This window comes from Trichophyton rubrum (genome assembly GCF_000151425.1).
Source record: "Trichophyton rubrum CBS 118892 genomic scaffold supercont2.6, whole genome shotgun sequence".
Lineage (NCBI taxonomy): Eukaryota > Fungi > Ascomycota > Eurotiomycetes > Onygenales > Arthrodermataceae > Trichophyton > Trichophyton rubrum.
The window spans coordinates 434,646-459,230 of NW_003456423.1; the positions used below are offsets into that span (position 1 = coordinate 434,646).

At 53.4% G+C, this 24,585-nt stretch overlaps 8 protein-coding genes across 15 annotated transcripts in view; 2 read left to right on the forward strand and 6 right to left on the reverse strand.

Annotated features, from left to right (window-relative positions):
* The window catches only part of TERG_08867 (chitin synthase CHS3), a 5,049-nt gene extending 2,855 nt beyond the window's left edge, over positions 1-2,194 (reverse strand). The window contains exon 1 of the mRNA XM_003233651.2: positions 26-2,194. Coding sequence (XP_003233699.1) covers positions 26-1,633 — 1,608 coding nt within the window. The 5' untranslated portion in view covers positions 1,634-2,194. The remainder of the gene's footprint in view (positions 1-25) is intronic.
* A 1,164-nt stretch (positions 2,195-3,358) lies between these two features.
* Positions 3,359-5,328, forward strand: TERG_05574 (uncharacterized protein; the record flags this gene model as incomplete). Of its 3 annotated transcripts, XM_003233652.1 has the most annotated exons (3): positions 3,359-4,949; positions 5,021-5,224; positions 5,291-5,328. In XM_003233652.1, the coding sequence occupies 3 exons, from the start codon at positions 3,359-3,361 to the stop codon at positions 5,326-5,328; spliced, it is 1,833 nt and encodes a 610-aa protein (XP_003233700.1). The 3 variants fall into 3 exon arrangements, with proteins under 3 accessions (XP_003233700.1, XP_047604438.1, XP_047606638.1); XM_047748456.1 differs by having other exon boundaries at positions 5,021-5,328; XM_047750000.1 differs by lacking the exons at positions 5,021-5,224; positions 5,291-5,328 and having other exon boundaries at positions 3,359-5,020.
* Positions 5,329-6,086: 758 nt separating this feature from the next.
* TERG_05575 (uncharacterized protein) lies at positions 6,087-8,224 on the reverse strand (the record flags this gene model as incomplete). 3 transcript variants are annotated; one of them, XM_003233653.2, is made up of 3 exons in its annotated part: positions 6,087-7,507; positions 7,569-7,644; positions 7,712-8,224. In XM_003233653.2, 3 exons carry the CDS (start codon positions 8,222-8,224, stop codon positions 6,087-6,089), a joined length of 2,010 nt encoding a protein of 669 aa, XP_003233701.2. The 3 variants fall into 3 exon arrangements, with proteins under 3 accessions (XP_003233701.2, XP_047606639.1, XP_047606640.1); XM_047750001.1 differs by lacking the exon at positions 7,712-8,224 and having other exon boundaries at positions 6,087-7,625; XM_047750002.1 differs by lacking the exons at positions 7,569-7,644; positions 7,712-8,224 and having other exon boundaries at positions 6,087-7,457.
* A 286-nt stretch (positions 8,225-8,510) lies between these two features.
* TERG_05576 (uncharacterized protein) lies at positions 8,511-11,215 on the reverse strand. Its single transcript, XM_003233654.2, has 2 exons — positions 10,555-11,215; positions 8,511-10,450 (listed from the first exon to the last, which is right to left on the reverse strand). Exons 1-2 carry the CDS (start codon positions 10,715-10,717, stop codon positions 9,045-9,047), a joined length of 1,569 nt encoding a protein of 522 aa, XP_003233702.1. The 5' UTR covers positions 10,718-11,215; the 3' UTR covers positions 8,511-9,044.
* A 2,048-nt stretch (positions 11,216-13,263) lies between these two features.
* Positions 13,264-18,229, reverse strand: TERG_12308 (uncharacterized protein). Its single transcript, XM_047751284.1, has 4 exons — positions 17,380-18,229; positions 15,963-17,306; positions 14,657-15,895; positions 13,264-14,598 (listed from the first exon to the last, which is right to left on the reverse strand). Exons 1-4 carry the CDS (start codon positions 17,929-17,931, stop codon positions 13,921-13,923), a joined length of 3,813 nt encoding a protein of 1,270 aa, XP_047606641.1. The 5' UTR covers positions 17,932-18,229; the 3' UTR covers positions 13,264-13,920.
* Positions 18,230-18,347: 118 nt separating this feature from the next.
* TERG_12309 (uncharacterized protein) lies at positions 18,348-19,393 on the reverse strand (the record flags this gene model as incomplete). Its single annotated transcript, XM_047751285.1, has 1 exon — positions 18,348-19,393. One exon carries the CDS (start codon positions 19,391-19,393, stop codon positions 18,461-18,463), a length of 933 nt encoding a protein of 310 aa, XP_047606642.1. The 3' UTR covers positions 18,348-18,460.
* Positions 19,394-21,275: 1,882 nt separating this feature from the next.
* Positions 21,276-23,534, forward strand: TERG_05579 (uncharacterized protein; the record flags this gene model as incomplete). 4 transcript variants are annotated; one of them, XM_003233657.1, is made up of 6 exons in its annotated part: positions 21,276-21,309; positions 21,384-21,452; positions 21,515-21,752; positions 21,806-22,269; positions 22,331-23,386; positions 23,437-23,534. In XM_003233657.1, 6 exons carry the CDS (start codon positions 21,276-21,278, stop codon positions 23,532-23,534), a joined length of 1,959 nt encoding a protein of 652 aa, XP_003233705.1. The 4 variants fall into 4 exon arrangements, with proteins under 4 accessions (XP_003233705.1, XP_047606644.1, XP_047606643.1 ...); XM_047750004.1 differs by lacking the exon at positions 23,437-23,534 and having other exon boundaries at positions 22,331-23,047; positions 23,221-23,267; XM_047750003.1 differs by lacking the exon at positions 23,437-23,534 and having other exon boundaries at positions 22,331-23,424.
* Positions 23,535-23,711: 177 nt separating this feature from the next.
* On the reverse strand, positions 23,712-24,371 carry TERG_05580 (uncharacterized protein; the record flags this gene model as incomplete). Its single annotated transcript, XM_003233658.1, has 1 exon — positions 23,712-24,371. One exon carries the CDS (start codon positions 24,369-24,371, stop codon positions 23,712-23,714), a length of 660 nt encoding a protein of 219 aa, XP_003233706.1.
* Between the last annotated feature and the right edge of the window lie 214 nt (positions 24,372-24,585).

A 24,585-nucleotide genomic window follows, 5' to 3' on the forward strand; every position in this document is an offset into this window, starting at 1 on the left:
GGGGCCGGGCCGGTAGATGTCGTACTCCAGTCTCTATTTGGCGGCTTCCGTTCCTTGGAGTCTGGATCCATGGCTGTCTGGGAGCTGCGAACCGGCGGGCCAAGAACCATTGGAAGGCCAAGGCAAGGAGGAACTTTACGACAACAACAGCCAGAATGAAGATGAGAGAGATGTAGAGCACGACCTTGGAGGCGATACATCCGACGGTTTCGGTGTCGATTGAACCAACCTTGATGATCTGGGTCAGGCACTTGAACATCCTCTTCTCCGGGCCGGTCTGAAAACGGTGGGTGACATCGATGCCGCGCAGTTCCTCACTCTCACGGAGCTGGTCGAAGCGAGACGGGTAGGAAACCTGGCTGGTGTTGAACCACTTGAGCAGGTCGAGGTCGAGAACGTTCCCGGAGTAGACGAGCAAGTTTCTGCTCTTGTTCTTGAGGTCGTCCCAAGAGAAGTAGACTTCGCCAGTTGTGCGGAGATCGTAAAAGGCGTCTCGAGCAGCGGCGGAGGTATGGCACTTGTATCCGAGGTACTCTGGCGTGGTGAAGTTGGGCTTAGTTGAGCCGTCCTGGTTAAAGGTGACGCAGGGGAAATACCATCCCATGTCACCGTCGCTGTTGGAAGGGATATCAGAACCCTCCTTGGGGGTAATCATGCCCTTGCAGGCGCCATTGACGTTCTGGAAGAGAAAGCTACCGTCCTGGCCGCCGTATCCGTCACCGGAGAAGACAACGACAGAGGCGTCGGGCAGACCGAGCACGGCTGGGTGTCGGGAGTTGGCGAGGTTGATGGCGCGTCCGTGGAAGATCATGTAACCCTGGTCGACCTCGTTGACCTTGAGACGCACGGGAGGAGCCGCACAGACGACCTGGGTGAATCCGAAGGTGAGGAAACCGACGAAGCCGCAGATGAGCAGGATCAGACTGATGAGGCCCATCTTCTCTCTCCAGGCTCTCCGCTGAGCCTTGGCCGGCATGCCAAAGCACTTGAGGATAAAGTCTGGGGCCCAGAAGGTGATCATGCCGCAGTAGACATTCCACAAGCTGGGGGGCTTGATGTTGTCCATCTCCTGCTGGCGCCTCTTCTCCTCCAGCCGGCGTTCCTCCTTGGTCGACTTGGAGGCCTTGCGAGAGAGCTTCCGCTGCATACGGCGGTGGGAGTCGGACTGCCTGCTGTCGGCGGCCGCGGGGGGGCGGGGGGACGGGGTTGGTGCGCCCCCCGTGGTGGAAGGGACCGAGTTGACATCGATGCTGGGGTTCCGCTCGAGACTGGTGGTGTTTCTCTCGGGCTTGGTGATGCTCTTGAGCCCCGTGCTGCCGGAGCTTATGGTCTCAGAGGTATCGACGAGCTCAGGGGCTCCGGCCTCCTCGTAGACGGGGTCGTTGCCCGTGGTGGACGGGTAGACAGACATGTTCTGGGCATGCTGGCGGTAGTGGTAGTTTGGATGGTCACGGCTGATCCTATGGCGCTCTGGACGGATGAGACTGCGCTTGCGACCGAGCTCGCCGGCGGGCGTGGGCGAGGGCGAGGGACTGGGGGACTCGATGTCAGGCCGCCGGCGCTGGTAGGAGTCGCGGAAGGACGGCTGGCTGGGCGAGGACGAGGACGCCCCTGGCCGCTGCGGGAGGGACATCTATATATCCAGCGGTCTCATCCACTCGACCATGTACGGAGAATCGCTGCCGTCGCTGCTGTTGTGTCTCTGCTGCTGGTGTATAATATCGATGGTAGTCGTGGTGATAGGGGGTCGTCGAGGCGGATAACGAGCGGCGGCGGGCAGACAGACACACAGAGGGCGCTAAGCGGGCATCAGCAGCTCCGACGAGCACTGGCGAGTCTCTCTCTGTTGACTATAATCGTCTAGCAGGCGTCGACTGTCTTTTTCTCGCCGTCTTTGCTGTCTTTGCTGGCTTTTTCGTCCTTTTGTTGATGTTTGAAAACCGAAAAAAAAGAAAAAAAAAGAAAGACAAAAGGAAAAGTCACGTGAGCTGTTTGCCAGGCAACGAAGATAGAGTTTAGCGGTATCGAGGTTACACAAGTTTACCGGCAAAAAGGGGCAACTTGGGTGGAGCCGGTAATTACATTACATACAGAGGCCTCCTTTTAGCACTTTTAATAACACTTTTATTACGCCAGCAAGGGGGGAGAAGTTGATATCACAGAAAAGCAGGCGAAAGAGAACAAAATAAAGAGATAAAAGAGAGTCAAAAGGCAGAGAAGAGGCCTGCAGGGCGGCTGGCGCAGGCTAGTAATGGCCTGACAAGTGCCCAAGTCCGGGCGGGCAGCAGAGCGAGCGCTGGCGGAAGAAGAAAAAGGGGCTTCGCCTTGCGTGTCTCAGATCTATATAGAAGCCGGCTGAGATGAAGACGCTGAAGAAGTAAACATTAACAATGACAGCAAAGGAATGATAGGAATGATAGGATGATAGGATGATAGGATGATAGGATGATAGGATGATAGAATGATAGAATGATAGAGATATAGAGAAAAGAGAGACGTTCATGAGTGCTCGCTACGCCTAAGCGAGTTCCCCATGCAAAGCGCTGCCCCGGCTCTAATAATAACTACGACAAGACGCCAGAGAGTCAAGCGTACGCAGCAGTTGAGCTAGTCAAGGCTCGTCCTGACGTCTGGTTTATGCATGTTGCGCTGCCTCGTATATCAAAGTCGCCAGCTTAGCCGTCGAGCCCGCGAGCCTCATCCTCAGCCACCGTCCAAACATCGGCGCCTTTGCTGGCCATCTCTGCGTCTCTCAAGCGTCCCTCGTTCAGCTGCTCGTCCGCTGCTCTCTGGCTTTGTTCAGCTTCCTCTCGCTTAGCTGCTCTGCTCGCTCGCTAGTCCGTGGCTGCTGGCATTCCGTCCTGCCTCAATCCTGCGCTGCGTCCTCCATCCATCATCCCGTGGAGCAGTTGGATCTCTGCTTTGCGTCAGAAAACTCCACCAGGAAGAAGAACAGAAAAAAATAAGTCCTTCGCTCAGTCGTCTCTCCCTTTTCCTCGTCGTCGTCGTCGTCGTCGTCTTCTTCTTCTCCCGCTCGTTTGGCCGTCATGGTCTGTTTCTCGCTGCATTGAAAAAGAGAGCGCTGTAGGCACAACCTCCTGCCCCCCTCCTGTGGTCTCGAGTCTCGTCTCGTCTGTTGCTAGTAACTACCCGCTGGCTGACTCCGGGGCCACGACAGGTCGCTGACGAAAGAGCACCTTGCTGCATAACTTCCGGAAAACTAGGCTGAGGGTTGGCCACCGGAGGAGAGCAGCTTGCTGCTGTCTGCTTAAATACCTATATCAGGACCCGCCGGGAGGTGCTGCTGGCCTGGGTTATCGACGAGGAGCCTGAGACACCGATCAGAGACAGCAAAGACATGGGCAGCCAGCAGCCTCCCCTCTCGCCGCCGCTGCCAGTCTACCTACGATCTACGCCTACGAGAAAGGAGCTCCCGGGGAACGCTCAGCACGGCAGCGTTGCCATGCACGGAGGGCCCGTCTCGCCCGCGAGGGCAGACCAGTCCTCCAGCGCAGAGATGGGCCATCACCAGCAACATCAACACCAACATCAACATCAACATCAACATCAGCAACAACACCAACATCAGCAACAACAACAACGGACAGACAGCCCACGGTCAGACAGGCAGTCGGAGGGCCAGCCAGATGCGCAGTCAGAGGCCCGGCACAGCGACGAGAGCGCCGCCGAGAGCATCATCGAGCCCTACCAGCCGCTCCAGTACCATCACCAGCCCTTCCATGGCCACGTCCGCAGCGCCAGTGCCAGCGCCAGCATCTCCTCGCGCTCCTCCAGCAACAGAAACGCCCACGGAGCAGACCATCTCGGCGTCCCCCATGCTCACAGGCGCTCGCCGAACGCCCGTGCAGTCAGCTCGCACTCCCAGGCTGACCTGCGGCCGCTCTCCTTTGTTGACCTGCTCAACGTCCCCTATCCGCAGCCCCCACCGGCGCCCAATGCGCTCAACAACGCCTATCTGCGCTCCGCCGTGGGCAACAATGCCTCGCTGCTCTCCCAGAAGCAGACGTTTGACATGTACTTGGCCAACGTCAAGAAGACCAATGACCCCGGCGCCCAGTACGAATTTGCCGTCTTCATGATCCACGCAGCCCAGGACATCGATCTAGACGAGTCGCAATCTTCCTCAAATAACAACAACGGTAATACCAACAGCGGCAATAACAATAACAGCACAGACAAAAGAGAAACTTCCAGGGCAGAGCTGCTACGGGAAGCAAAGGGCATCCTGCAACGTCTTGCTGACCGGAGCTATCCTTACGCTCAATACTACCTTGGCGATGGGCTGGCTTCCGGCCTCTTCAACAAAGGAAAACCAGACCACGACAAGGCATTCCAACTTTTCGTCGCTGCAAGCAAACATGGCCATGCAGAAGCCGGTTATCGTGCTGCTCTCTGCTACGAGTTTGGCTGGGGAACCAAGCAGGACGGCGCAAAGGCAGTCCAGTTCTACCGCCAGGCCGCTTCTAAAAACCATCCAGGCGCCATGGCAAGGCTAGGAAGGGCCTGTCTGGCTGGAGACATGGGGCTGGTCAAGAGATACCGCGAGGGCATCACCTGGCTCAAACGGGCTGCTGAATCTGCTGATGTTCAGTACAATGCTGCGCCTTACGAGCTGGGACTGCTGCACGAGGTCGGATATGGCGACGATGTGTTCCAGGACGAATCATACGCTGCTCAGCTTTTCACCAAAAGCGCTGAACTGGGCCATGCGGAGGCCAGCTATCGTATGGGCGACGCGTATGAGCATGGAAAGCTCAATTGTCCTCGAGACCCGGCGTTGAGCGTCCATTTCTATACGGGAGCTGCGCAATTAGGCCACCCCATGGCCATGATGGCATTGTGTGCCTGGTTCATGGTTGGTGCTGAACCCATTCTTGAAAAGGATGAGAATGAGTCCTATGAATGGGCCAGACGGGCAGCCGAATGTGGTATGTCTCTATGTTCCCCCTTGTCGCTTATATACATAGTAACCCCTGATATTAACTGGCATTGCTTCTAGGGCTTGCCAAAGCTGAATATGCAGTTGGCTACTTCACGGAAATGGGCATTGGATGTCGTCGTGATCCCCTCGAGGCCAATGTATGGTATGTCCGCGCCGCTGATCATGGCGACGAGAGGGCAAAGCATCGTATAGCTGCCATCAGAGCGGCTGCCTCAGGGGCTGACCCTAACTCTGCTGCCTCCCGTCGTCTCCAGAAAAATGGTACATCTCGCCCATATTCTTCTCTATACCTAAACTACATGCACGTACTAACAAGGTATCTATCAGGGGAAAAACCAAAGACTAAACGATTCGGCCTTTTCTGATTTATTTATGTTCACATCTTCTTCCCACTCCTATTTCTCAGCGCGCATCTGCATCTCACTCTCCTTACTAGATACTCCCTTTTTTTACCTCCATCACTCCCTCTTATCTCTCTCTTTTACTCCTTTGGCTCTACATCCTCACCATCTACCTTCAAGGGTAACGATTTCTCTTGCGTAATAGCTTAATACCACCTATACCTCCACCCACACTCGCGCTCCGACATATACCTATATGCATGCATTGCACAGTTGGTCTTGCTATCGATATATATATCAGCCATCATGCGCCCTGGACAGGCTAGCTTTTCTTTTCTTCTTTTACTTTGACTTCTGTCTTCTGCCTTTTCCCTATCTGTCTGGACTCTCCGTCTATTGTTTCCAGTCCTTGCATATACACATTTTGTCCTACGTTGGGCCTTGCTTGTCTCGTCTTTTTGCATAGTCTACCCGGGGATATTCGACCCTATCCATCCCCCATATTTTTGTCTCTACCTCCCAGAAGAAAGACTGGATTTGGCTTTAGCAGTAATGAATTGGTTTGGTTTTCCTGATGCAGTGCGAAAATATACCGCTGTTGGTACTTTGAATCGAGAGTGTCTTCGTTATATTATTTATATACATGTCATCAATTATTATGTTCACCCATAGCATCAACGCCATCTATAGCATTCCCTCTTGAAACGCAATAGCCACCCTCCCGTAGCCATAACCATGGCTGTACCCAAACAAAAGGGAAAAGAAGAAACAAAAAGCGTTCATCAAGCCTTCTGAGATGGAGTGACACCCGTCTCAACCGTCGCATTGCGATCCTTTTTCTCAACCAGCGTCTGCTCCGAATCGATCCCCTGATTCAAGTCATACGAGGCAGTAAATACGCTCAACAACCCTCCAACAGCCAGAAGCACACAGCAGACGATCCAGACAAACCTCAAACTGCCCGTAAACGCCTCCTTGAGATGCATCTTCTGCGGACCCTCAGGCATCCCTCGAACCACTTGCACCAACACAGCGGCATCCTTGCTCAGCTTCTCCGCAAGGCCCGGCGCAGAAAACTCAGGATACTTCCTCAACTTGGCCACCATGCGGTTCTGGAAGATGACGCCGCCAATAGCAACGCCAATGGCTTGACCGAAGGCACGGAAGAAGCTGAACATCGCTACGGCCATGGACATATGGCCCTTGAGCGCGGAGGCCTGGATAGCGAAACCAAGGCCCGGGAAAAGCATGCCTAATCCCACGCCGGCGGGGAGCATGAGGAAGATCCATGCTGGAACGCTGCTGTCTACCTTTAGAATGGCAAGCAGGCCCATTCCCAGCGTGCTGAGGAAGAAGCCCATCCAGATTGACCAGCGGTATTTGCCCGTTAGAGTGGTGATGACGCCTACTACGACGGCACTAGGGGCGACAGTGAAGCTGAGCGGGAAAAGAGCGACGCCGGATAGGATGGGCGAGTATTCCTTGACTGTCTCGAAGTAAAGAGGCAAGTAGTAGAGACCGCACCAGAGAACGAGACCATGTAGTACCGTCTCGATGTACGACACGACAGCGGTTCGAGTAGCAAACACGGTAACGGGAATCATGGGATCAGCCGCGAAGTACGTCTCATAGAACATGAATCCAATCAGTCCTGCAATGCCCAGTATCAAGGGCACCAGAGTCCGCCAGGAGCTCCAGTCGTACATGACTCCTCCCCAAGTAACGGGGATGAGAAAGGAAACCGCAGAGGCAATGAACAGCGCTGAACCGATATAGTCTATCCTGCGTAACTTCGTGGCCAACGAGTCCGGGATACGGGTAAGCTTGAAGAAGAGGATGATAAATATCAAGCTGATGCCCACGAAGGGGAAGTTGATGTAAAAGATCCATCGCCAGGAGACGTTCTGTGAGAATCCGCCGCCCAACACAGGGCCCAGCACTGATCCCAAACTCCACATCGAGCTCAGGATGCCGAAGTACTTCCCCCGTTCGCGCATGGGGATCAGATCCGTGACCACGATTTCCGTCAGGGCGATGATGCCGCCGCCTCCGACGCCCTGGATGGATCGACCGACCAGCATCTGGGTGAAGTTGTTTGACAGGCCAGAGACAAGAGTGCCGACGAAGAAGAACGTCAGTGCAATCAGCGTCATGGGTTTGCGGCCGAAGATGTTTGAAAACGACGCAAAGCTGGGTTGGAAGACTGTTTGATCGGTTGTTAGCTTGACAACGGGGGTTGGATATCGGGTTTTAGGCGGTCCAACCTGTTGAGCAGAGGAGGAACGAGGTCCCGCTCCAGAAGGCCTCGATGGCCGATCCATGTAGTTTAGAAGCAATTATCTAGTATCAGAACAGTCAGTTTAGGTGGTTCCATGAACAGGGCATGTTAAGCAGTGTTTATGCGTACAGGCAAGGCAACGGATATAGACGTCCCATCGAGGGCCACCATCAGCGTCAACACAGACAGCGTCAGGAAGATGAGCCATGTCCGCTTCGAGGGACGGAATTCTTCTATCTCGGTATGCGAGCTGGCAGAGGATGAGACTCCTGACTGCTGCGGGCCGTTCTGGCCTCCTGCTTCAACTGCAGTGCTCATGCTGGCCAGATTGATATCCGCTTTGATGAGAGGGGGTATATAGTTGTCGGAAAAAGCCAGAGATCGCAGCAAGAGATGAATTATATACATGTTTATATACGTATATATATATATATCCAGCATCTGATAGCTATGCCATCGGGGAAGCGAGACTGCGGGTTCCGACATCCACCCGACCCGCAGGAGAAACAAGAACAGGACTGAACAGGCCCAGGTCGACTGTTGCTCCATCCCGTCAAGCCTTGATACTAAGGAACTCGTCATAGCCAGATCCACAGGGTCCAAAACGGTCGTTATCAAAAAAATTTTACGAGCTGAGGCCATACTTAGATGTGAGCATAACGTGAAGCACGGAGGCTATACGATGATGCGAGGGAGGCCGTCGTCGACAGTGGATAACTATCAGCCAGGCAGCTATATTTCAAGCTCCCGGCCCAACGCCATCGGAGGGACGAGGAGGGACCTGTCATGAGCTGATAGCAACCAAGCAGCGAAGCTCGTCCGCTGCTGTCTTGCTATTGTTGGCCCACAGGGGGGTGCCCAGGGCTTAGCAACGACCGGAAGAACCAGTTGAGCCGCAGATCCGACGGCCTCAAGTTGCTCCGTCGGTGGAAAAGCCATGGAACTGACGAAACATCGAGAAGGTCAGTGACCATTGGTCCTGATGACGTCTGAGGTTGAAAATGTACGTTGAGTATACGCTGGGCGCAATATCAGGCTGGTCAGCTGGGAGGCTCCAGTTTAGGAGATCATCAAGACCATGAGATACCATGAAATATCAGCCAGACTATCGGTTGCTTGGAATTGGAATTCAGAAAAGGAAATTCTTGACATGGATTAAAAGTGAACACGGCTGTTGCGTATATGAAATACAACTCCCTCCGATCCAACTCACTCCAAACATAAACTATTCCACAAAGCGGCCAGGGGCATTTGAACAAGAGAAGAAAAAGACGAAGCGAGAAAGGGAGTAACAGAGACAGGAGAAGGTAGGTCGTGCCTCGCAGTCGAGAAAACGGGAAAATGGTGCGAGACTTGACACCCAGGGGGGCGAAGAGAGAAAGGGGTCAATAATAGAGTAAAAAGGTGATAACGCGGAAACGGAATTGAAGTGAAATGCGTCGGGTCTAGCTAGATGCTAACTTTACATGGACTTGAAGACATCGATACATCCCCAGTGCTGCTCGACTCCGAATTGGCCGGGATCCTTCCAGGCATCATCAACGAAGGAGAAGAAGATAGATTCAGGTCCGACTTCCTTGACGAGAGACTCGATGGCTTCCTTCTGCTGTGATACACCAGGAATAGCGAGGTTGTTAGGGTTACCCTGTTTAGGCCAGCCAGTTTCGAGGTTGAAGACTTGCTTGCCTGGGCAAATCTTGGAGAGAAGCTCCATCTGGCTGCGGACGAAGCTGCCACATTTGTCGGCGGTGACATCAGGGTTGAAGAAGCAGTGGATATTGGCACCAAGGACATCAATTGCGCTGCAAAGGGTAGAACCACTGACTTGCCAGACGTTGACGGTCTCAGTGGTGGTGACCATGCCGTTATAGCCAGCACTCTTGAAGGTGGCCTTGGCTGAGAGGATGAATCCGGCGAGAGCACCAGCATCAGTGCGACCAGACTGGACGGACTCGTTACCGACGACAATGAGTGTGACCAATTCCCACTGTGCCCAGCTGGTGATGTCTGTGACCTGCTTACCAGCTCCTCCAATACCAGTCTCAGAGATGAAGACGCCAATGATCATCTTGAGGCCGTGGGCCTTGCAGGCATCACCAACGTTCTTGAGGCCATCGCAGTCAGTGGAGTAGAGGCGGATGGCAGTGAAACCGGCCTGCTTGATGGTGGAAATATCCATCATGACAGTACCGGCATCCTTGCACTGGCCATTGTTGGAGTAAGGAGAGTAGGTCATGCCACCAGTTTTACCTCCACCGAGACCACCGCTTGGCTTAGGAGCCGGGGCCTGGGAAGAAGTTGGGGCCTTTGGTGGTTCAGGAGCCTTTGGTGGTTCAGGAGCCTTTGGTGGTCCAGGGGCCTTTGGTGGTTCAGGGGCCTTGCTGGTTGGGGCCTGGGGAGGCGGGGATGGCTCAGCGGGAGTAGGAGCTGGGGTCGTGGTTGGTGGTGGTGGTGGCGGTGGTGGTGCCGGGTGAGTGTTGGTTGGAGCAGGGCAAGTGAAGATTTGCTTGGTGACAGTGACCGTCACGACCGTGCCAGACTGAGTATAGGTGCCTGGTTGGATAACGGTGGGATTTGGGCATGGGGGAGCACCGCTGGTAATAGGGCCTGTTGGCGCGCTGGAAGGAGATGAAGGACAGACGGTTGCACTGGTGGAAACAGTGTAGGTGGTTGGGGCAATGGTGTAAGTTCCTGGAGTCGGGTAGACGATAATGATATCAGTTGGCAGTTGGGGAGTTTCGGAGGAGCTAGGAGCTGGAGAGGAAGCAGGAACAGTGGTATTGACAGTCACGGTGGTGTAGCTGGTCGACTGGACGGTGGTGGTCGTTTCAATCGGCGTTGGTGTGGGTGTTGGTGTCGGGAAGACGACTTAATACCATCCCGAGTTAGCAGGAAATCTTTGCAATCAACACTCGCGATAGAGACGGCCCATCAATGACCATTGCCATTCATCGATCAAGGGGAAAACATACGGGTTGGAGGTCCGTAGAAAAAGACGACCTTGGTTTCACAGAAGCAGGTCTCCTGAGGATTTGGAACAGCGCGGCGATGGAATTTGCCATGGCCATGGGCATGAGGGCTGGCGACAGCTGAGCCGAGCAGGCCAGCGGCCGCAATAAACAAGGAAGACTTCATATCTCTCCTCTATCGATTCTTCTCCAGTGGCGGCGGGGAGGCGTTCGTTCTTTTTTTCTCTGGCTGGCGGCTGGCTGGAGGGAAAACGCAGACGATAGAGAGCGTTGGATAGTCGTTAAAGAATGCCCGCTGAAAGAGTGAAGCGGTGGTAGGCAAGGGAGAATCTCCTGGAGACGGAAACCGAGAGATATGAAGCAAACAGAAATGAAAGGGCTATGCGAGGGAGTGTTATATTAAGTACTCCTCTTCGCCGGGGACAAGGGCGCTGCCGAGTGGGAAAAAGGGGGCGTTGCACCGTGTGCGGAAATTGCACCTTCAAGCGTTCAACCCCCTTGGCGGGCCCTGCGCCAGTATATTTAGACCGATTGTTGGCAGCACACGAAGACCCCCCCCCCCCGGGCATGACCCGTCTCTCTTATTTCTGGCTGTCACCCCCGGCTGCGAATGGCTTCTAAACTTGTCTTCATGCTTTTCTGCCTTCGCCTTTGTCTCCGCGTCTTGCTCACTCCATCTTGCTGGTGCTGCGCGCGCCGTGGCCTCGTCTGCTCTGTTGATGTATTTTATTTATCGGTATTGAAAGTATATTCGAGAGGATCGTCCGAGCTGCTGCCCTGGGTGGCGGTGAGCCAGGTCCCTCGCCGCGCTCATTGGCTGCTAGAATGTGCTCGGCAGGGGCAGAACCAGCTGGCAACAACGCTACCGTCACGGGCGATACGCCTTGGGGAGATTTGATATGCAAGTCAGGGCCGACCAACTAAGATGAGCCACAACGTGGGATTTTCAAAAAGTGAGAGACCAAGCGTCATGTATAAGAAGGTCTCGCATACAGAGTATGCTCCTCGACAGGTCCTGATAATGGATGTCTTGTATCCTGCTCCGTAGCCGGTATAATGGCTGGTTAAGATGTCTTGGTCCCGGGATCTCTGTATTATTGACGGCGTAAAGGTAAAAATCCCTCCGTCAAAAGTATATTCGCCGTTCCTGCGTTTCACCAAGGGATAGGGGAGCAGAACAGAGGCAGGCAGACAGGCAGTCGAAGGATATCCCTGTCCGGACTTCCCTGCTAGGGCTGTCGCTGGCCTGCCCTATCTGGGTGTAGTGCTGCAAGGCCAGGCAACGGACGGGGGGTCCGCCTCGTGTCAAGCGCTATTTTTACCCTAATATCACCACGGAGATGCTCTCCTCGCTCTCATCCATGGCGTCTCGCAAGGGCTCTTGGAAAAGCCTCATGGGCTTGGGAGCCTCTCTTCTCGCCCAATGCAAAAATATCATTCGCTGCTCGTAGCCGTATTCCGTTCCTCGACGTGGCGTTTGTCACTCGCAGGTGCCTTCGTTTTGGGCGCCTTTGGTCGAAATTTGATGCATTCCACAGCACTCATTTGTTATTTTCTTTGCTTCTTCTCTTTTCTTTTGCACTGCAATTTCTTGCGGCTCTTGCGCCATATTTGCTCATAGTTACCCTTCTGCCCCTCGTTGGCTTGTTGGCAAGTCGAAGACGTTCAGGCATGTGTTTGTGTTGTCCTCCCTGGGTGGGCATTCCTTGCACACAAGTCACAGCACAGGAAGCGTCTGATACGTTGGCTAGCCGTCGTAACTGACAGTCCATACTCGGTATATAGCATCGCAGATCTCTCTTAGCTGGGCGTTTACGCCGAATGTTTTCTGTCAAACGAGGAGATCCCCAACTCCACCAGGCACATGTATTGATGTGCAAGATCGCATCGTATATGCTGACATTCTTGCCAACACTGGTGTGTGCACAGAAGGTAACCCCTGGATCTCCCAATCACATCTGCCGCTGATCAGATCGGATAACATGGAAACACCTCTTATGCCGCGGGAGAGTGCCGAAGTCAAGACAGAACATAATGCTTGATCTGACCCAGCAGGTTAACAGTGTACGGAGTATGCAATATCAAGCAACTTTCTTGCCGGTTATTTCTGGAAAGATGCAGAGATTTTTAAGCATGACGCCCTCTCTGTGCATATATATATGATACACCAATCCCTCCTGTTGGCAAATTAATCGGAGATTAATCACGATAGATTAATTGCTGACATCTGTTCCAAATCTCTGGGATTGTCGTCAGAATGTACATGGAACAGACCAACATCGGACGCTGCGTATCAGTGTTACAGCGATCTGGCTGATGCAAGCTGACTCGTCAAGGTAACGGAGTAGCCGTCCTCGCCTTGATACCCACGTTATTCGCTCGTTTCTGGTACTCGTGAGGCTGCCCATTAGCCAGGTTCTCTACCATCAGGGTAGTGTACGAGGCTGTTGGGGCCGTCAATTTATATGTGAATGGAGACACGTCTGTCCAGTATGCATGTTTATGCAAGGCGAGCGTCATGCCTAACCGCCGCGGTCCGGCCGGAGTCTGAGGCCATCGATGCGTGTCCATATAGAGCTTATTTATGGCCCGTCGTACTGAAAGGCGCGATATCACGGACGGTATAGTATCGACGATATCATGCATGATAATTCTAGTGTCGTAGTAGGTCAAAGTGAGCCGAGGGCTATGTGTCTGCTGCCAGCAGGGTCTTGGATGACTGTTGGTCACCTACAACCCCCGCCGTCACTCACAAGGCAGCCTTCTGGTAGATATACACCTATAACCATTAGGTATTGGGGCGTTAGTCCGCTTGCTGGCGCTCAAATAGAGAACGTTGACGTTGATGTTGACATTGATGTCGTTGATTTAAACTGCGTCCAACGCCAACTCTCCGACTTCACCGCCAACTATGCACCTAGAGTCGAGAATATATTCAATGACACAATGCATTGGCTGACAAAATATATCAATTACAGCATAAACAATAGTACATGGTTAGTTAAGCATAATAGAGACAAGACATCGAGATAATCAAAAAGACATTAAGACGGGAACCGAAGCAAGGTGAAGCAGAAGAAAGGAAGGCGAAGATGCCACGCCAGATACAATATCCATCCATGCCCACCAACCAGGTACTTAGATAAGTAAATGTACGTATGTTCGAGAGAGCGGAAAGAAACGAAGCAAAGAGCTTGCTTGGTTGTCTTTCCCGTCTCGATCAAAAGGAAGGGCGCCGGCGCCAGGGGGCCTGCCTTGGTGAAATGGTTAACTCCCCGGATATGCATTTAGTGAAGAGATATTCAAGAGAAACGGAGAAAATTAGATGGAATCATTAACAAGGTCAGTCAGGTGGGCTCGATGTAGATACTACTTTGAAGGCTCAGTATCAACGCCGCCCATTTCCTGGTCCTCGTCCGCCGGTTCTTCGCCTTTTACTTTGAGGCCAGCAGTGTCTTTCTCACGACTAGCCGATGAAGCAGACTTGTCATCAGATTTATGCTCAGCTGCGGTGTCGGAAGTGGCGACGGCCGGTGCCGTGTCCTCTGCAACGGCACCAACCCAAGTCCTGAACTGCTGGTTTGACTTGTCGACTTCATCCTTGCTCAGTCCACGGGCCCAGGCAGGGTTATTCACAAACTTCCCTCTGAACCGATCTCTGCGCTTCTCTTTCAAGCTAGCGTATTCCCTCATGTTCTCTGGGGCTTTGGTTTCCTTGTTGGTTTCATGGCGATACCACCAGTCCTGGGTACCTGGCTCGTACAGAATGTTATAGCTGTTAGCGCAAATGCGTATGACTAGGCCGTCGTGATGAACAAGTGGCTTGTAAAAGTTGTTATATTCTTCATCCGAGTCCATCTTAGGAGGCAAGTTGCGTTTCAAGAAAGGCATGCGCATGTCCGAGAAGAGAACTCCCTCAGTGGGATCGCGCATCGTATATGCAGAAACGTAGTAGGACCATCGAGCTTCATGGCCCAGGCCGTCACTTTCCAGTGTACTCTGATCTGGAGTCAAAAGCTGGACCAAGACATGTTTCGAAGCAGGGACCTGGAGACCAACAAGTTAGTACCTATTCGCAGTTGGAAGCAGAATTATGGATTCTTACAAATGTGACTCGATAGATATCTCCTTCCTTGATCAATCGTTCCACCTGTTTGCGATACTGGAGCTCTTGGTTATGAGTTGTCTCCTCTTTCTCGCGCTCTTTGTAGAACAGGTTGATAACATCTGAGCTTCGGTCCTTAACATCACCATTGAACACGCCAGCAGCGTACTTCGCAATACCACCCATGATTCTATCAAGCTGGTAGAGTTGCCATCCGTTCTTCATGTAGAAGCGGCGCAGGGTTTCCTCGAGATGCGTTAGTTCTAAATTACCGGTAATCGCCTCTTCACACATGCGGATGATCTGGTGGTACAAGTTTGCCTTGGGGTCGGTGTCATAAAGTAGATCAGCGGGCGTCTTATCAATCATTCCCAGCTCCAAAGCGGCCTTGGGTGCCATAGCACGACGAACGGCCTCATGGGCTTCCTTTTCATACTGCTTCACATTCAACAGCCGACGATAAAGAATTTCAAAGGTATATAGGAAGCAGTAGATGGTAAGATTGCAGTAGAAATGGTGGACTTTCTTCTTGTAGGGCTCGTTGAGCGGGTATTCCCGCTTGTGATGGAAGTTTCCGCGAGTAGGATGGTCCATCCATCGAAGCTCGGCGATATCAAAGTTATCGCCTGAACGAGGCGCGGGTGTGGAATCGTTCATCGACAGAGGAGTCGATGCTCGACTTGCGGCTGTGGATCCGGCCCTGAGGTCAAGTTCGGGCCTGTTAGACCGATCTGGGCATCTGTTGAGAACCTCGCGCAGAAGCTCGAATTTCTTCCCGCTTGTGATGCGCTTTGGTCGTATGGGAGCTTCGTCTGGCAAGCTATCATCGTCAGCATCCTCGCTTGCCGACGAACTGTCATACACCTCTGAGAGGTAATTCTTGAAGGCTTCCCGATCAATTCCGAAAAAGACAGGAATGAAGTCCTTGATAAAAGCCATAACGCGCTGCGGATCAGCACCAAAGCCAGCGGAGCTGTGGTCGAGATAGCAGAGCAGCAGATGGGTAGCATCAAGAACCACTTCAGAGTCCTCGAAGGCAAAGTCCATCTGGTAATTGGAGACATGGACTCCAGTCCTACGACGATTCCGGCCTTCTTCAAACTTCGTCTGAATCTCATGCTGGATATGTTTGCTCAAGAACACCTTCTTGTCGTTGCCTTTCATGATGATAGCCTGGTGATCTAAACTGCGCCAGAAACCCTTCTGCATCTGTTCTCGCCACACCTTATCCCATTCACGCTATATTTCGTCAGTATCAAGCTTTTATACAAGTTTAATTAGAGCTTAGAGGAAGGAGTAACCGTACCTGAGTTGCTTTCCATTCTTCGCATTTCTGTTTCAGCCGGGCAAGCACGATCGGCAGCACGAGACAAGGCCGGTTAAACATCTCTTCGATGACTCGCTGGCCGGGTTCGCGATCGTATATCTTCTTGATAACCCGTCGGTAGATAGTCTCACTCTGACCTCCAAGGCCGGGCGGCAGCTTGAACGACGACCTATCACTGTCACTCATAAGTGAAATCTGTTGCACCAGGGGTTCCAGAAGCTGAATAGTGCGGATGCAGGCTTCGATGTGGTGGTCATAGTCGTGACGGTCTTCTTCGATACGGTGCAGAGCATCTTCGTACTGGTTCTTGCGATGGGCAACAAATCCGGAGTCCTCAGAAGCCCATGTCGGATGAGAGGCCCAGTCATCGTTCAGTACGCTCCTACATAGCTCATCACGGCCGCTGCAAGCCTTTTGACGCTCACGCTTAGGTAGGAGACGATAACTTGGTCCCAGGGCACGACAGTGAGAGAGATTGACAGATCCAGAGTCAGGTTTGGCCTTGGGTTCGATTAGTTCGTCCTTAGGCTCGATATGCATGAATCGCTTGAACCAGGACATGATTTCCTGGTTTGCGCCGATGAAACCCGCGGCACGGTTGACGAGGACATTGCGATCAATCAGGTCCGCAGAGTAAAGGTTGCAGAGCTTGAGGAATTCTCCGAATGTTTGCTTGTTGCCGATGAATTTCTTCACCCGGTCGAAGAAGGCATATTCTTCGTGGGAGGGAGTGAGAGAGAAGCTTGGAGGTATCGGCTCAGGCAATGCAGGGACCAGAGTTGGTGAGATGGTAGGCTGATGAGCATCCGTTGCAGATGGCTTATGGCTCAATTTTGTTCTCTTGTTCATGCCGATCTGCTGGGGAGCATTCTTGTTCATCTGGGCACCATTCATGTCGCCAACTGCTGGCTGCATACCGGGCATTCCTCCACCGACGGCCTGGGCACCTGGAGCACCACGTCGCTTTTTGCTCTCCTTGGTTGAATCCTTGACGTTAAACTGTCCCAGCGGTGGCATCTTCACATCACTTCTTGCCAACTGAGGTTGTGGCAGACCTGCAGAGCTATAACCGGGTTCTCCACGTACATTGCTGATGACGGGCACTTCTTCCTGCGACTGGCGGGTTGAGGGTGTAGCTTGAGCTTTCGCCTGGGCTGCAGACTCTGGTAGGAATTGTTTAAAGTCTTCTAGGAGATCAGGAGCGGCGCCAAAGAGGTGAGTGACCTGGGTATAAACGTCTTGAATGGGCTTGGATTCGCGTTGGTATGTTTGCAGGATTTCAAGGAACTGTTTGTATATCTCGGGGGAGTCGGAGAAGCGATTCTGGGGAAGATAAAAGCGTCAGTGAAAATCAACGGCAATGAATGGCACATAACTTTGCAGGAATCTTAAATACCTTGATTTTATTAACGTAACTTATGGCATGGTTAAACTCAACAGGTCCACGCTTCGAAGCATCAACTTGGCCGGGTATAACACCCGACGGGCCCATACCAGTGGCCATTGAGCCGATAGGCTGTGATGGGCCGGGTGTATGAGAACCCGGTGGAAGCTGCATCATCGGCTGCCGACTTGCACCGGAGGCGACCGATACAGCATTCTGCAACTGCGAAACTCCTCGTTGCTCCTGCTGATGAACCATTGAGGTGGCCTCACTGGAAGCTTGTTGCTCATGCTGAGCCTGGTAGTCGTACTGTGTGTCCTGAGATGGGTTGTGTCTAGACTGCTGTTGTTGCCCGTACATGCCTGCGGCCATATGCTGCGACTTGGGCGAGTATGAGCCAGGCGCACCTGATGGATGGCCCGGCTGTGCCTGCTGCTGGGCATGACCATGCTGCCATGCGCTGCGAGGCTGGTCGTAGTATTCGGGACGTGAAGCTGGAGCGGATTGTACTGTAGGGCCGGCTCCTTCGGGGGCGCCTAACGAGGGTCTAGAACCTGACTGCATGGAGATGGTATTTGTGCCCGAGGGAGTGGTCACGCGGATCGCATCGGGGTTATCGTCCGTTCCGCATTCGATACGGTACCCGGGGGGTAGGAAGGTGTTGAATCCTTGGATCAGAGCAGGATGGCCGTTAAAGAGGGTCGAAACACGCTGGATGACGCCGGGTGTATCGATACTATAGGCTGTCAGTTTTGTGTATATTGTAATGTAGTCCGCATGTGACGCACGCTTGGCTTTTGAAATCCTTCATAATGTCAAGGAACCGGTTGTAGACTTCTGGCTGCTCGACGAAGCGGACCTTGACCTGGTCCAGATAGCTCAGCGCATCCTGTTTGTTAGGCGCCATTAGCAGGGATTCAAAATCAACTTCGACGTGTGCTTAGGTAGGGGAATTGAGTAAATAACGGAAAGAAAATTCGTAAAAAAAAAAAAAAAAGAGACGTAGGAAATAGTGCATATATGGTACAGGTGGAGCGGAATCTCAGTGAAATCAGTCCAGCCATGGAGTCATTCTCAGCACGGTGAATGAAATTCACGGGACATTCCATTTTCCAGTACTTCCCATCAGTTTGGACGGCTGACGAGGGCGACACATCGTTTTCATTGTGTGTATTTCATTCACGCAGGCAGAGCTACTTTTTGCAGGTAAAGAAAATGGGGTGGAAAGTAGGGGCAAACTTACGTTTAATATGGGTTGCTGGCCCTGTGCTAGAGCAGCAACACTGCCCGGAACCTGAGAAGGGCCCGAGTTGAAAGCGAGGACCGGCTGGGAGGGCTGGAGATACTGGCGTGGTGGCCCCTCGCTGTGTTGCATGGAGCTACCAAACAGGCTGGAAGGTGGGTTTGAAGCCTGAATAGAAGGCTGTGGCGCGTTAGTGGCCGTAGCCAGATTCGAGAGCAGGCCATTGGGTCCGTGGATCGAGCTTGGTACCTTTGAAGCAACTGGCTGATGGATGGGGATGGATCCCGTATGACTTTGAACCGGGTGTGGCTGTTGTTGTTGCTGCTGTGCCTGGGCCTGCTGCTGTTGATGCTGCTGTTCACGGTGATACCTGTCAGCCATCTCACGCTCTCGCTCGCGCATCTCGTTCTCTCGTTCCATCTCTCGCTCGAGTTCAAGCATTTCTATCTCCCTTTGGCGAGGTCTGCGATCCCGTTCACGCTCACGCTCGCGGTCATGACTTATCGACGACGGAGGGGAAGTGTGCTGGATCGTCTGGCCGATACCGGGCAATGTGTGACCTCGTCCTAGCGGCTGCTGCTGATGCGGACCATAGCGAGAAGCCTGCTGTTGCTGCTGTTGCTGCTGTTGCTGTTGTTGTTGTTGTTGTTGCTGCTGCTGCTGCTGCTGCTGATGTGACTGGGGCGCTGGAGGAGGAACAGAGGCGCCCTGCGTGAGATCTGCGAGCGTGGGGAGAGAATGGCCTGACTGGCTTGCGGAGTGATATGGGCCTGCAGAGGGCATCGTTAGTCGTATATAGCAAAGATAGGAGACAAAGCAAACAAGCGGCCGTACCTTGCGGCGGAGGAAGGGTACGCGACGGCTGTTTCGACGCCTGGTCATCCAACGGAGTGTTTTGCCTTTTTTTCCCCGAATGCGCAAAGCGCCGTCAGCTTGACATGTCATATTAAGCGTACAAAGCCACTGCTAGCAAGGCCAACAGCCACGATCAACAAGGGAAAGAGGAGAAATATACCCAAAAGCACCGACTGGGCGCGCGGACTGCTGGCCTAGCTGGTCTACATGGTGAGGCTGCGGGCCAGCACCCGGATGCCACCCATCTTTACCCGACGGATTCATACGGTTCAACACGCCGAGCAGCCGGGCCTCAACCAAGTGTCAACGAGAGGGCAGAGGGCACAACGGGAGCCGGATAGCGGTTATCGTCCTGGTACGCCGTCGACTGGAACGCAGCTCGACCAGCAGCGGGCCGGAAGAGTGAACTGGGCCAGCTCAGAACGAGTGGAGGGAGGGTCGCTTTCAGGGGCGAGCTGCGGCGCTGGACATGGGACGAGGCCGCCAGAATCGAGCGCCGGCAAGGCAGCAGGCTGGTCAGGCAATCGGCGGACTATCGAGCTCTGGGACTGCGAGCGCTGGGGGGGGCGGCAGGGCGACGGCGGTTGCTGCTGGTTTGTGTTTTCGGTGAGCCTGGAGGAAAAAGCTGGAGTAAGCGTCTGATGGTGTTTGCTTTCTCGCTGGATCTTCCTTTGGCAACGGAAAAACTCAAAAAAAAAAAAAAAAAAAAAAAAAGGAAGAAAAAAAGAAGCTGGACGAGAAGGGAAAGGCGGTGAGTTAGGTAAGCAGGCGACAAGAAGCGCCCGGGCGGCTTTTTTTCTGCCGGTCGCTAGGTCTGAAGGGGACTAGTGAGTACCTATAGTCACGTGAAGGGTATCTACGTCATCTCGCGTGACTTGATGACAAACATATGACTAATCAGGTACAGCTGAAGAAGCAGCAAAACAGCAGGCAGAGTAAGAAGACAGCAGGAATAACAGAGTAGAACAAGGGAAAAGTAGATGATATAGATCTTGTAGAGACAAGGTAGATAGATAGATAGAGAGGAGAATAGCATGAGACATAGATATCTGATGACAGTTAAATAGAGAATGCAGGTTGATGCCGTCGCGGGTTATTTCATCTGTGCTACCGGTGTCCAGCAGCTCAGCGGCCAGTCGCGTCTCGTGTTATTGCCCTTACCCTCCTGCTGAGCTATCCGCCGCCTCTGCTTCGTCTGCTTCATCGTCGCCGTCGCGTGTTAGGATCAGGTTACATCCACGTGACTCGCGATCTCAGAAAATCACATGCGTCCCGTCCCAGCGGCTTCATTATGTATTTCACATGCGAGAGAGGCAGCTAACCAACGACGCCCTCCCCGCCTGTCCACTCGCACGATAGGCTCCCAGCAAGCCAGCCAGCCTGCCTGCGTCTCCCGCCCGCTCCATCGTCCGGCTGTTTTGCTGCCCGCCCGTCGTGGATCGTTTCAAAAACTTGCTGGCGCTTTTTCAACGCAAAGACTCTGGGGAAGCAACGCCAAGACTACGCCAAGACGATCCGGGGTAGCTGCGGGCCGCCGTTGTTCCGAGATTATGCTTACATGTGCTGCCCTCTGATTGGCCAGGATAGAGCTCGACCGGCTGAACCTCGGCTGGAGCTTCGGCGTTGCTCCTCCATATCGTTCGATCTTCGACTTTCCTTGATATCTCGACCTCGTTCTTCTTCCTCTTCCTCTTCTTCTCCTTTTCTACCTCGCCCACCACCTCCTTCTACCGCGCAGCATTCTCTCTCTCCTCATAACATCATACACTCTTGACCCTTTTGTTTTCTTTCTTGTTGCCTGTAATTCATCATGGCTCCCAGGGTTATTGTTGTCGGTGGTGGATGTAAGTTGTCCCTCACCAGGTACCACAGCAACGGCCGCGACAGGATGAAACTGACTGACCGACTTGCTTCACAGTGTCTGGCCTCAGTGCTGCCCACACAGTCTACCTCAACGGAGGCAACGTCTTGCTTTTGGATAAACAGAGTGAGTTTTGAGTCCTTCTTTGCGCAGTTCGTGGTGGTGGACTCTAGCTGATCATAGTCCAGACTTCTTTGGAGGAAACTCGACCAAGGCCACCTCTGGTATCAACGGAGCCCTCACTCGCACCCAGGTCGATCTCGGTATCCAGGACAGCGTCAAGCAGTTCTACGAGGACACGCTCAAGTCTGCCAGAGACAAGGCCCGCCCTGAACTCATAAAGGTCCTCACATACAAGTCGGCCGCCGCCGTCGAGTGGCTGCAGGATGTCTTCAACCTCGATCTGACCCTTGTATCTCGACTTGGGTACGTCTCTACACTTTAGAAACTGTGAATGAAAGGATTACTGACAGTAGCAGTGGACACTCGTTCCCCCGAACACACCGTGGCCATGATGCCAAGTTCCCCGGCATGGCCATCACCTACGCTCTGATGCAGCGCCTTGAGGAGCTTACCGAGAAGGACCCGGAGCGCATGAAGGTCCTCAAGAAGGCTAGAGTGGTTGCCGTCAACAAGGAAGGTAATCAGGTCACTGGTGTTACATACGAGTACAACGGCCAGACTCACACTGAAGAGGGTGTTGTCGTCCTGGCTACTGGTGGTTACGCTGCCGATTTCACCGAGACCTCTCTCCTGAAGAAATGGCGACCAGACACCATTGGCCTGTCCAGTACCAACGGTGTCCATGCCACCGGTGACGGCCAGAAGATGCTGATGGCCATTGGTGCCAATGGTATCGATATGGACAAGGTCCAGGTCCACCCTACCGGTCTCATTGACCCCAAGGATCCAGGCTCCAAGTGGAAGTTCCTTGCTGCTGAGGGTAGGCCTATATTATTATACAAAGAAAAGTTGTGAACTAGATGCTAACTTGTCCAATCTAGCACTCCGTGGTGAGGGCGGTATCCTGTTGAACTCGGACGGTGAGCGATTCGCCGACGAGCTCGGCCACCGTGACTACGTCTCCGGCCAGATGTGGAAGGAGAAGGAGAAGAAGAAGTGGCCTATCCGCCTTGTGCTCAACAGCAAGGCCTCCAACATCCTCGACTTCCACACCCGCCACTACTCCGGCCGTGGACTGATGAAGAAGATGACCGGCGCTGAGCTCGCCAAAGAAATCGGCTGCGGCGAGGCTGCCCTCCGCAAGACCTTCGACGATTACAACGCTATCGGCGAGGGCAAGAAGCCCGACCCATGGGGCAAGAAGTTCTTCCACAACCTGCCCATGAAGGTCGAAGATACCTTCTACGTTGCGCTGATGGAGCCCGTGCTGCACTTCACCATGGGCGGTATCGAGATCAACGACAAGGCCCAGGTGCTCAACAGCGAGAAGAAACCCTTTGACGGCCTGTTCGCCTGCGGTGAGCTCGCCGGTGGTGTCCACGGCGCCAACCGCCTCGGTGGATCCTCTCTGCTCGGCTGTGTCGTCTACGGCCGTGTTGCCGGCGACTCTGCCAGCCAGTACCTGTTCCAGCAGCTGCTCAAGAACCCTGCTGCGTCGTCTGCTGCCGGCGGTGCACAACAGCGCCTGAACCAGATATCCCTGCACATCGACCCCAACCAGCCCGGCAAGGTATCTGTCGAATGGAGTGCCCCGTCAGGTAAGCCCTGCAACACCCAATCCCTCGTTACCCCAAGCACAACAGCCTCAGCCTCGACCTCGGCGTCTCCCACGTCGTCGTCGTCGTCTGCTCCAGCCGCCTCTTCGGGGGCTGGCGCTGGTGCTACCTCTGCCGGTCCTGAGCCCGTCGCCGCTGATGTAGCAAACTTCAAGGTGCCCGAGAAGGAGTTCACGATGGAGGAAGTGGCGAAACACAATAAGAAAGACGACCTCTGGATCGTGGTCAAGGGTGTGGTGATGGATGTGACGAACTGGTTGGACGAGCACCCTGGCGGTGCGCAGGCCCTGTTCAGCCATATGGGCCGAGATGCCACTGAGGGTAAGTCTTCTCTTCACTCTACTTATCTATCAAACTAACATTATTTCTAGAATTCGAGATGCTTCACGACGACGAGGTTATTCCCAAGTACGCTGCCGGTATCGTCATTGGTCGTGTCAAGGGCCAGACACCCAGCCTGGAATACTAAGCCTTGCACACACTTGTTGTATATACGCATCTACGTCTTTCCCGTGTCTTGTCTCTCCTGTTTGTCTCTTATATCCCGCATCACAGGTGTACTTTTACGACCGATCTATCAAGAAATTTATTTCAACTATATGCCATACATATATCGTACATGTTCACGTAAAGCAAGCAAGCTCAATTATATGCTCTTCTTCTCCTTTAAATGCGCCAACACCATCCTCAGGCGTGCCACAGCGGGCCCATCCCCAACTGCAGCCCCCTTTTCCCCCTTTTCAAGCTTCTCCTGCACTTCCTGCCTCGCCTCTTCCACAGCAGGCTTGAGAGAACCCCATACCACGTCTTGATACTCCCGGTCTAGGTCCAACCACTCCGCTACACCGGGCAAGTCACGCAGATGCTCTACCTGAGACTGGGCCGGAATACCACGTAATGAAGCAAGAACAAAGTCAATGTCTGGTATTAGAGAGGTAGAGGATATGTCGTGTTGTTGCTGTCCGTTCTGGTTCGTCGTAAGAAAGCTCATGTCTGGCTCTGGCTGTGGTTCGTCTGGGTCCATATCCGGAAGAGACGACGGGTCAAAGGTGGCAGACGACAGCAGATCCGAAACAGCCTGGCCGTCTCTCCGCTCTTGTTCCGTGACTGCAGAGGGAATAGTATTGGAAGAAGCAGATTTCCAAGCAGAATCGAACCGTTCATCTCCCATATGCACTTCTCTGCCTTTCCCCTTGGAGGTAGATGTAGATATATAGTCGGTACCAGCACCACCAGAGGTATCACTATTAACAGGCAAATTTCCCTGCTGAAACTCCCTCTCCTGGTCTAGCAAGCTCGACTGCATCTCCTGCGAAGACTGTGACCGAAAAGCGGAGTCTGGCTGCGTAGACGATGAGCCGTGGTATATCCCGCCCTCTACAGCTGCTCCTGGTCCGGCTGCCGAAGAAGCACCACCGGGCCTTTTCAGAGCTAGAAACGCCCGCCAGCGAAGAGACACATCTCTAGCAAAGGCGTAGGAGCCCGCTGGAGTCGAAGCGGAGGCGTAATGGCTGATTTCA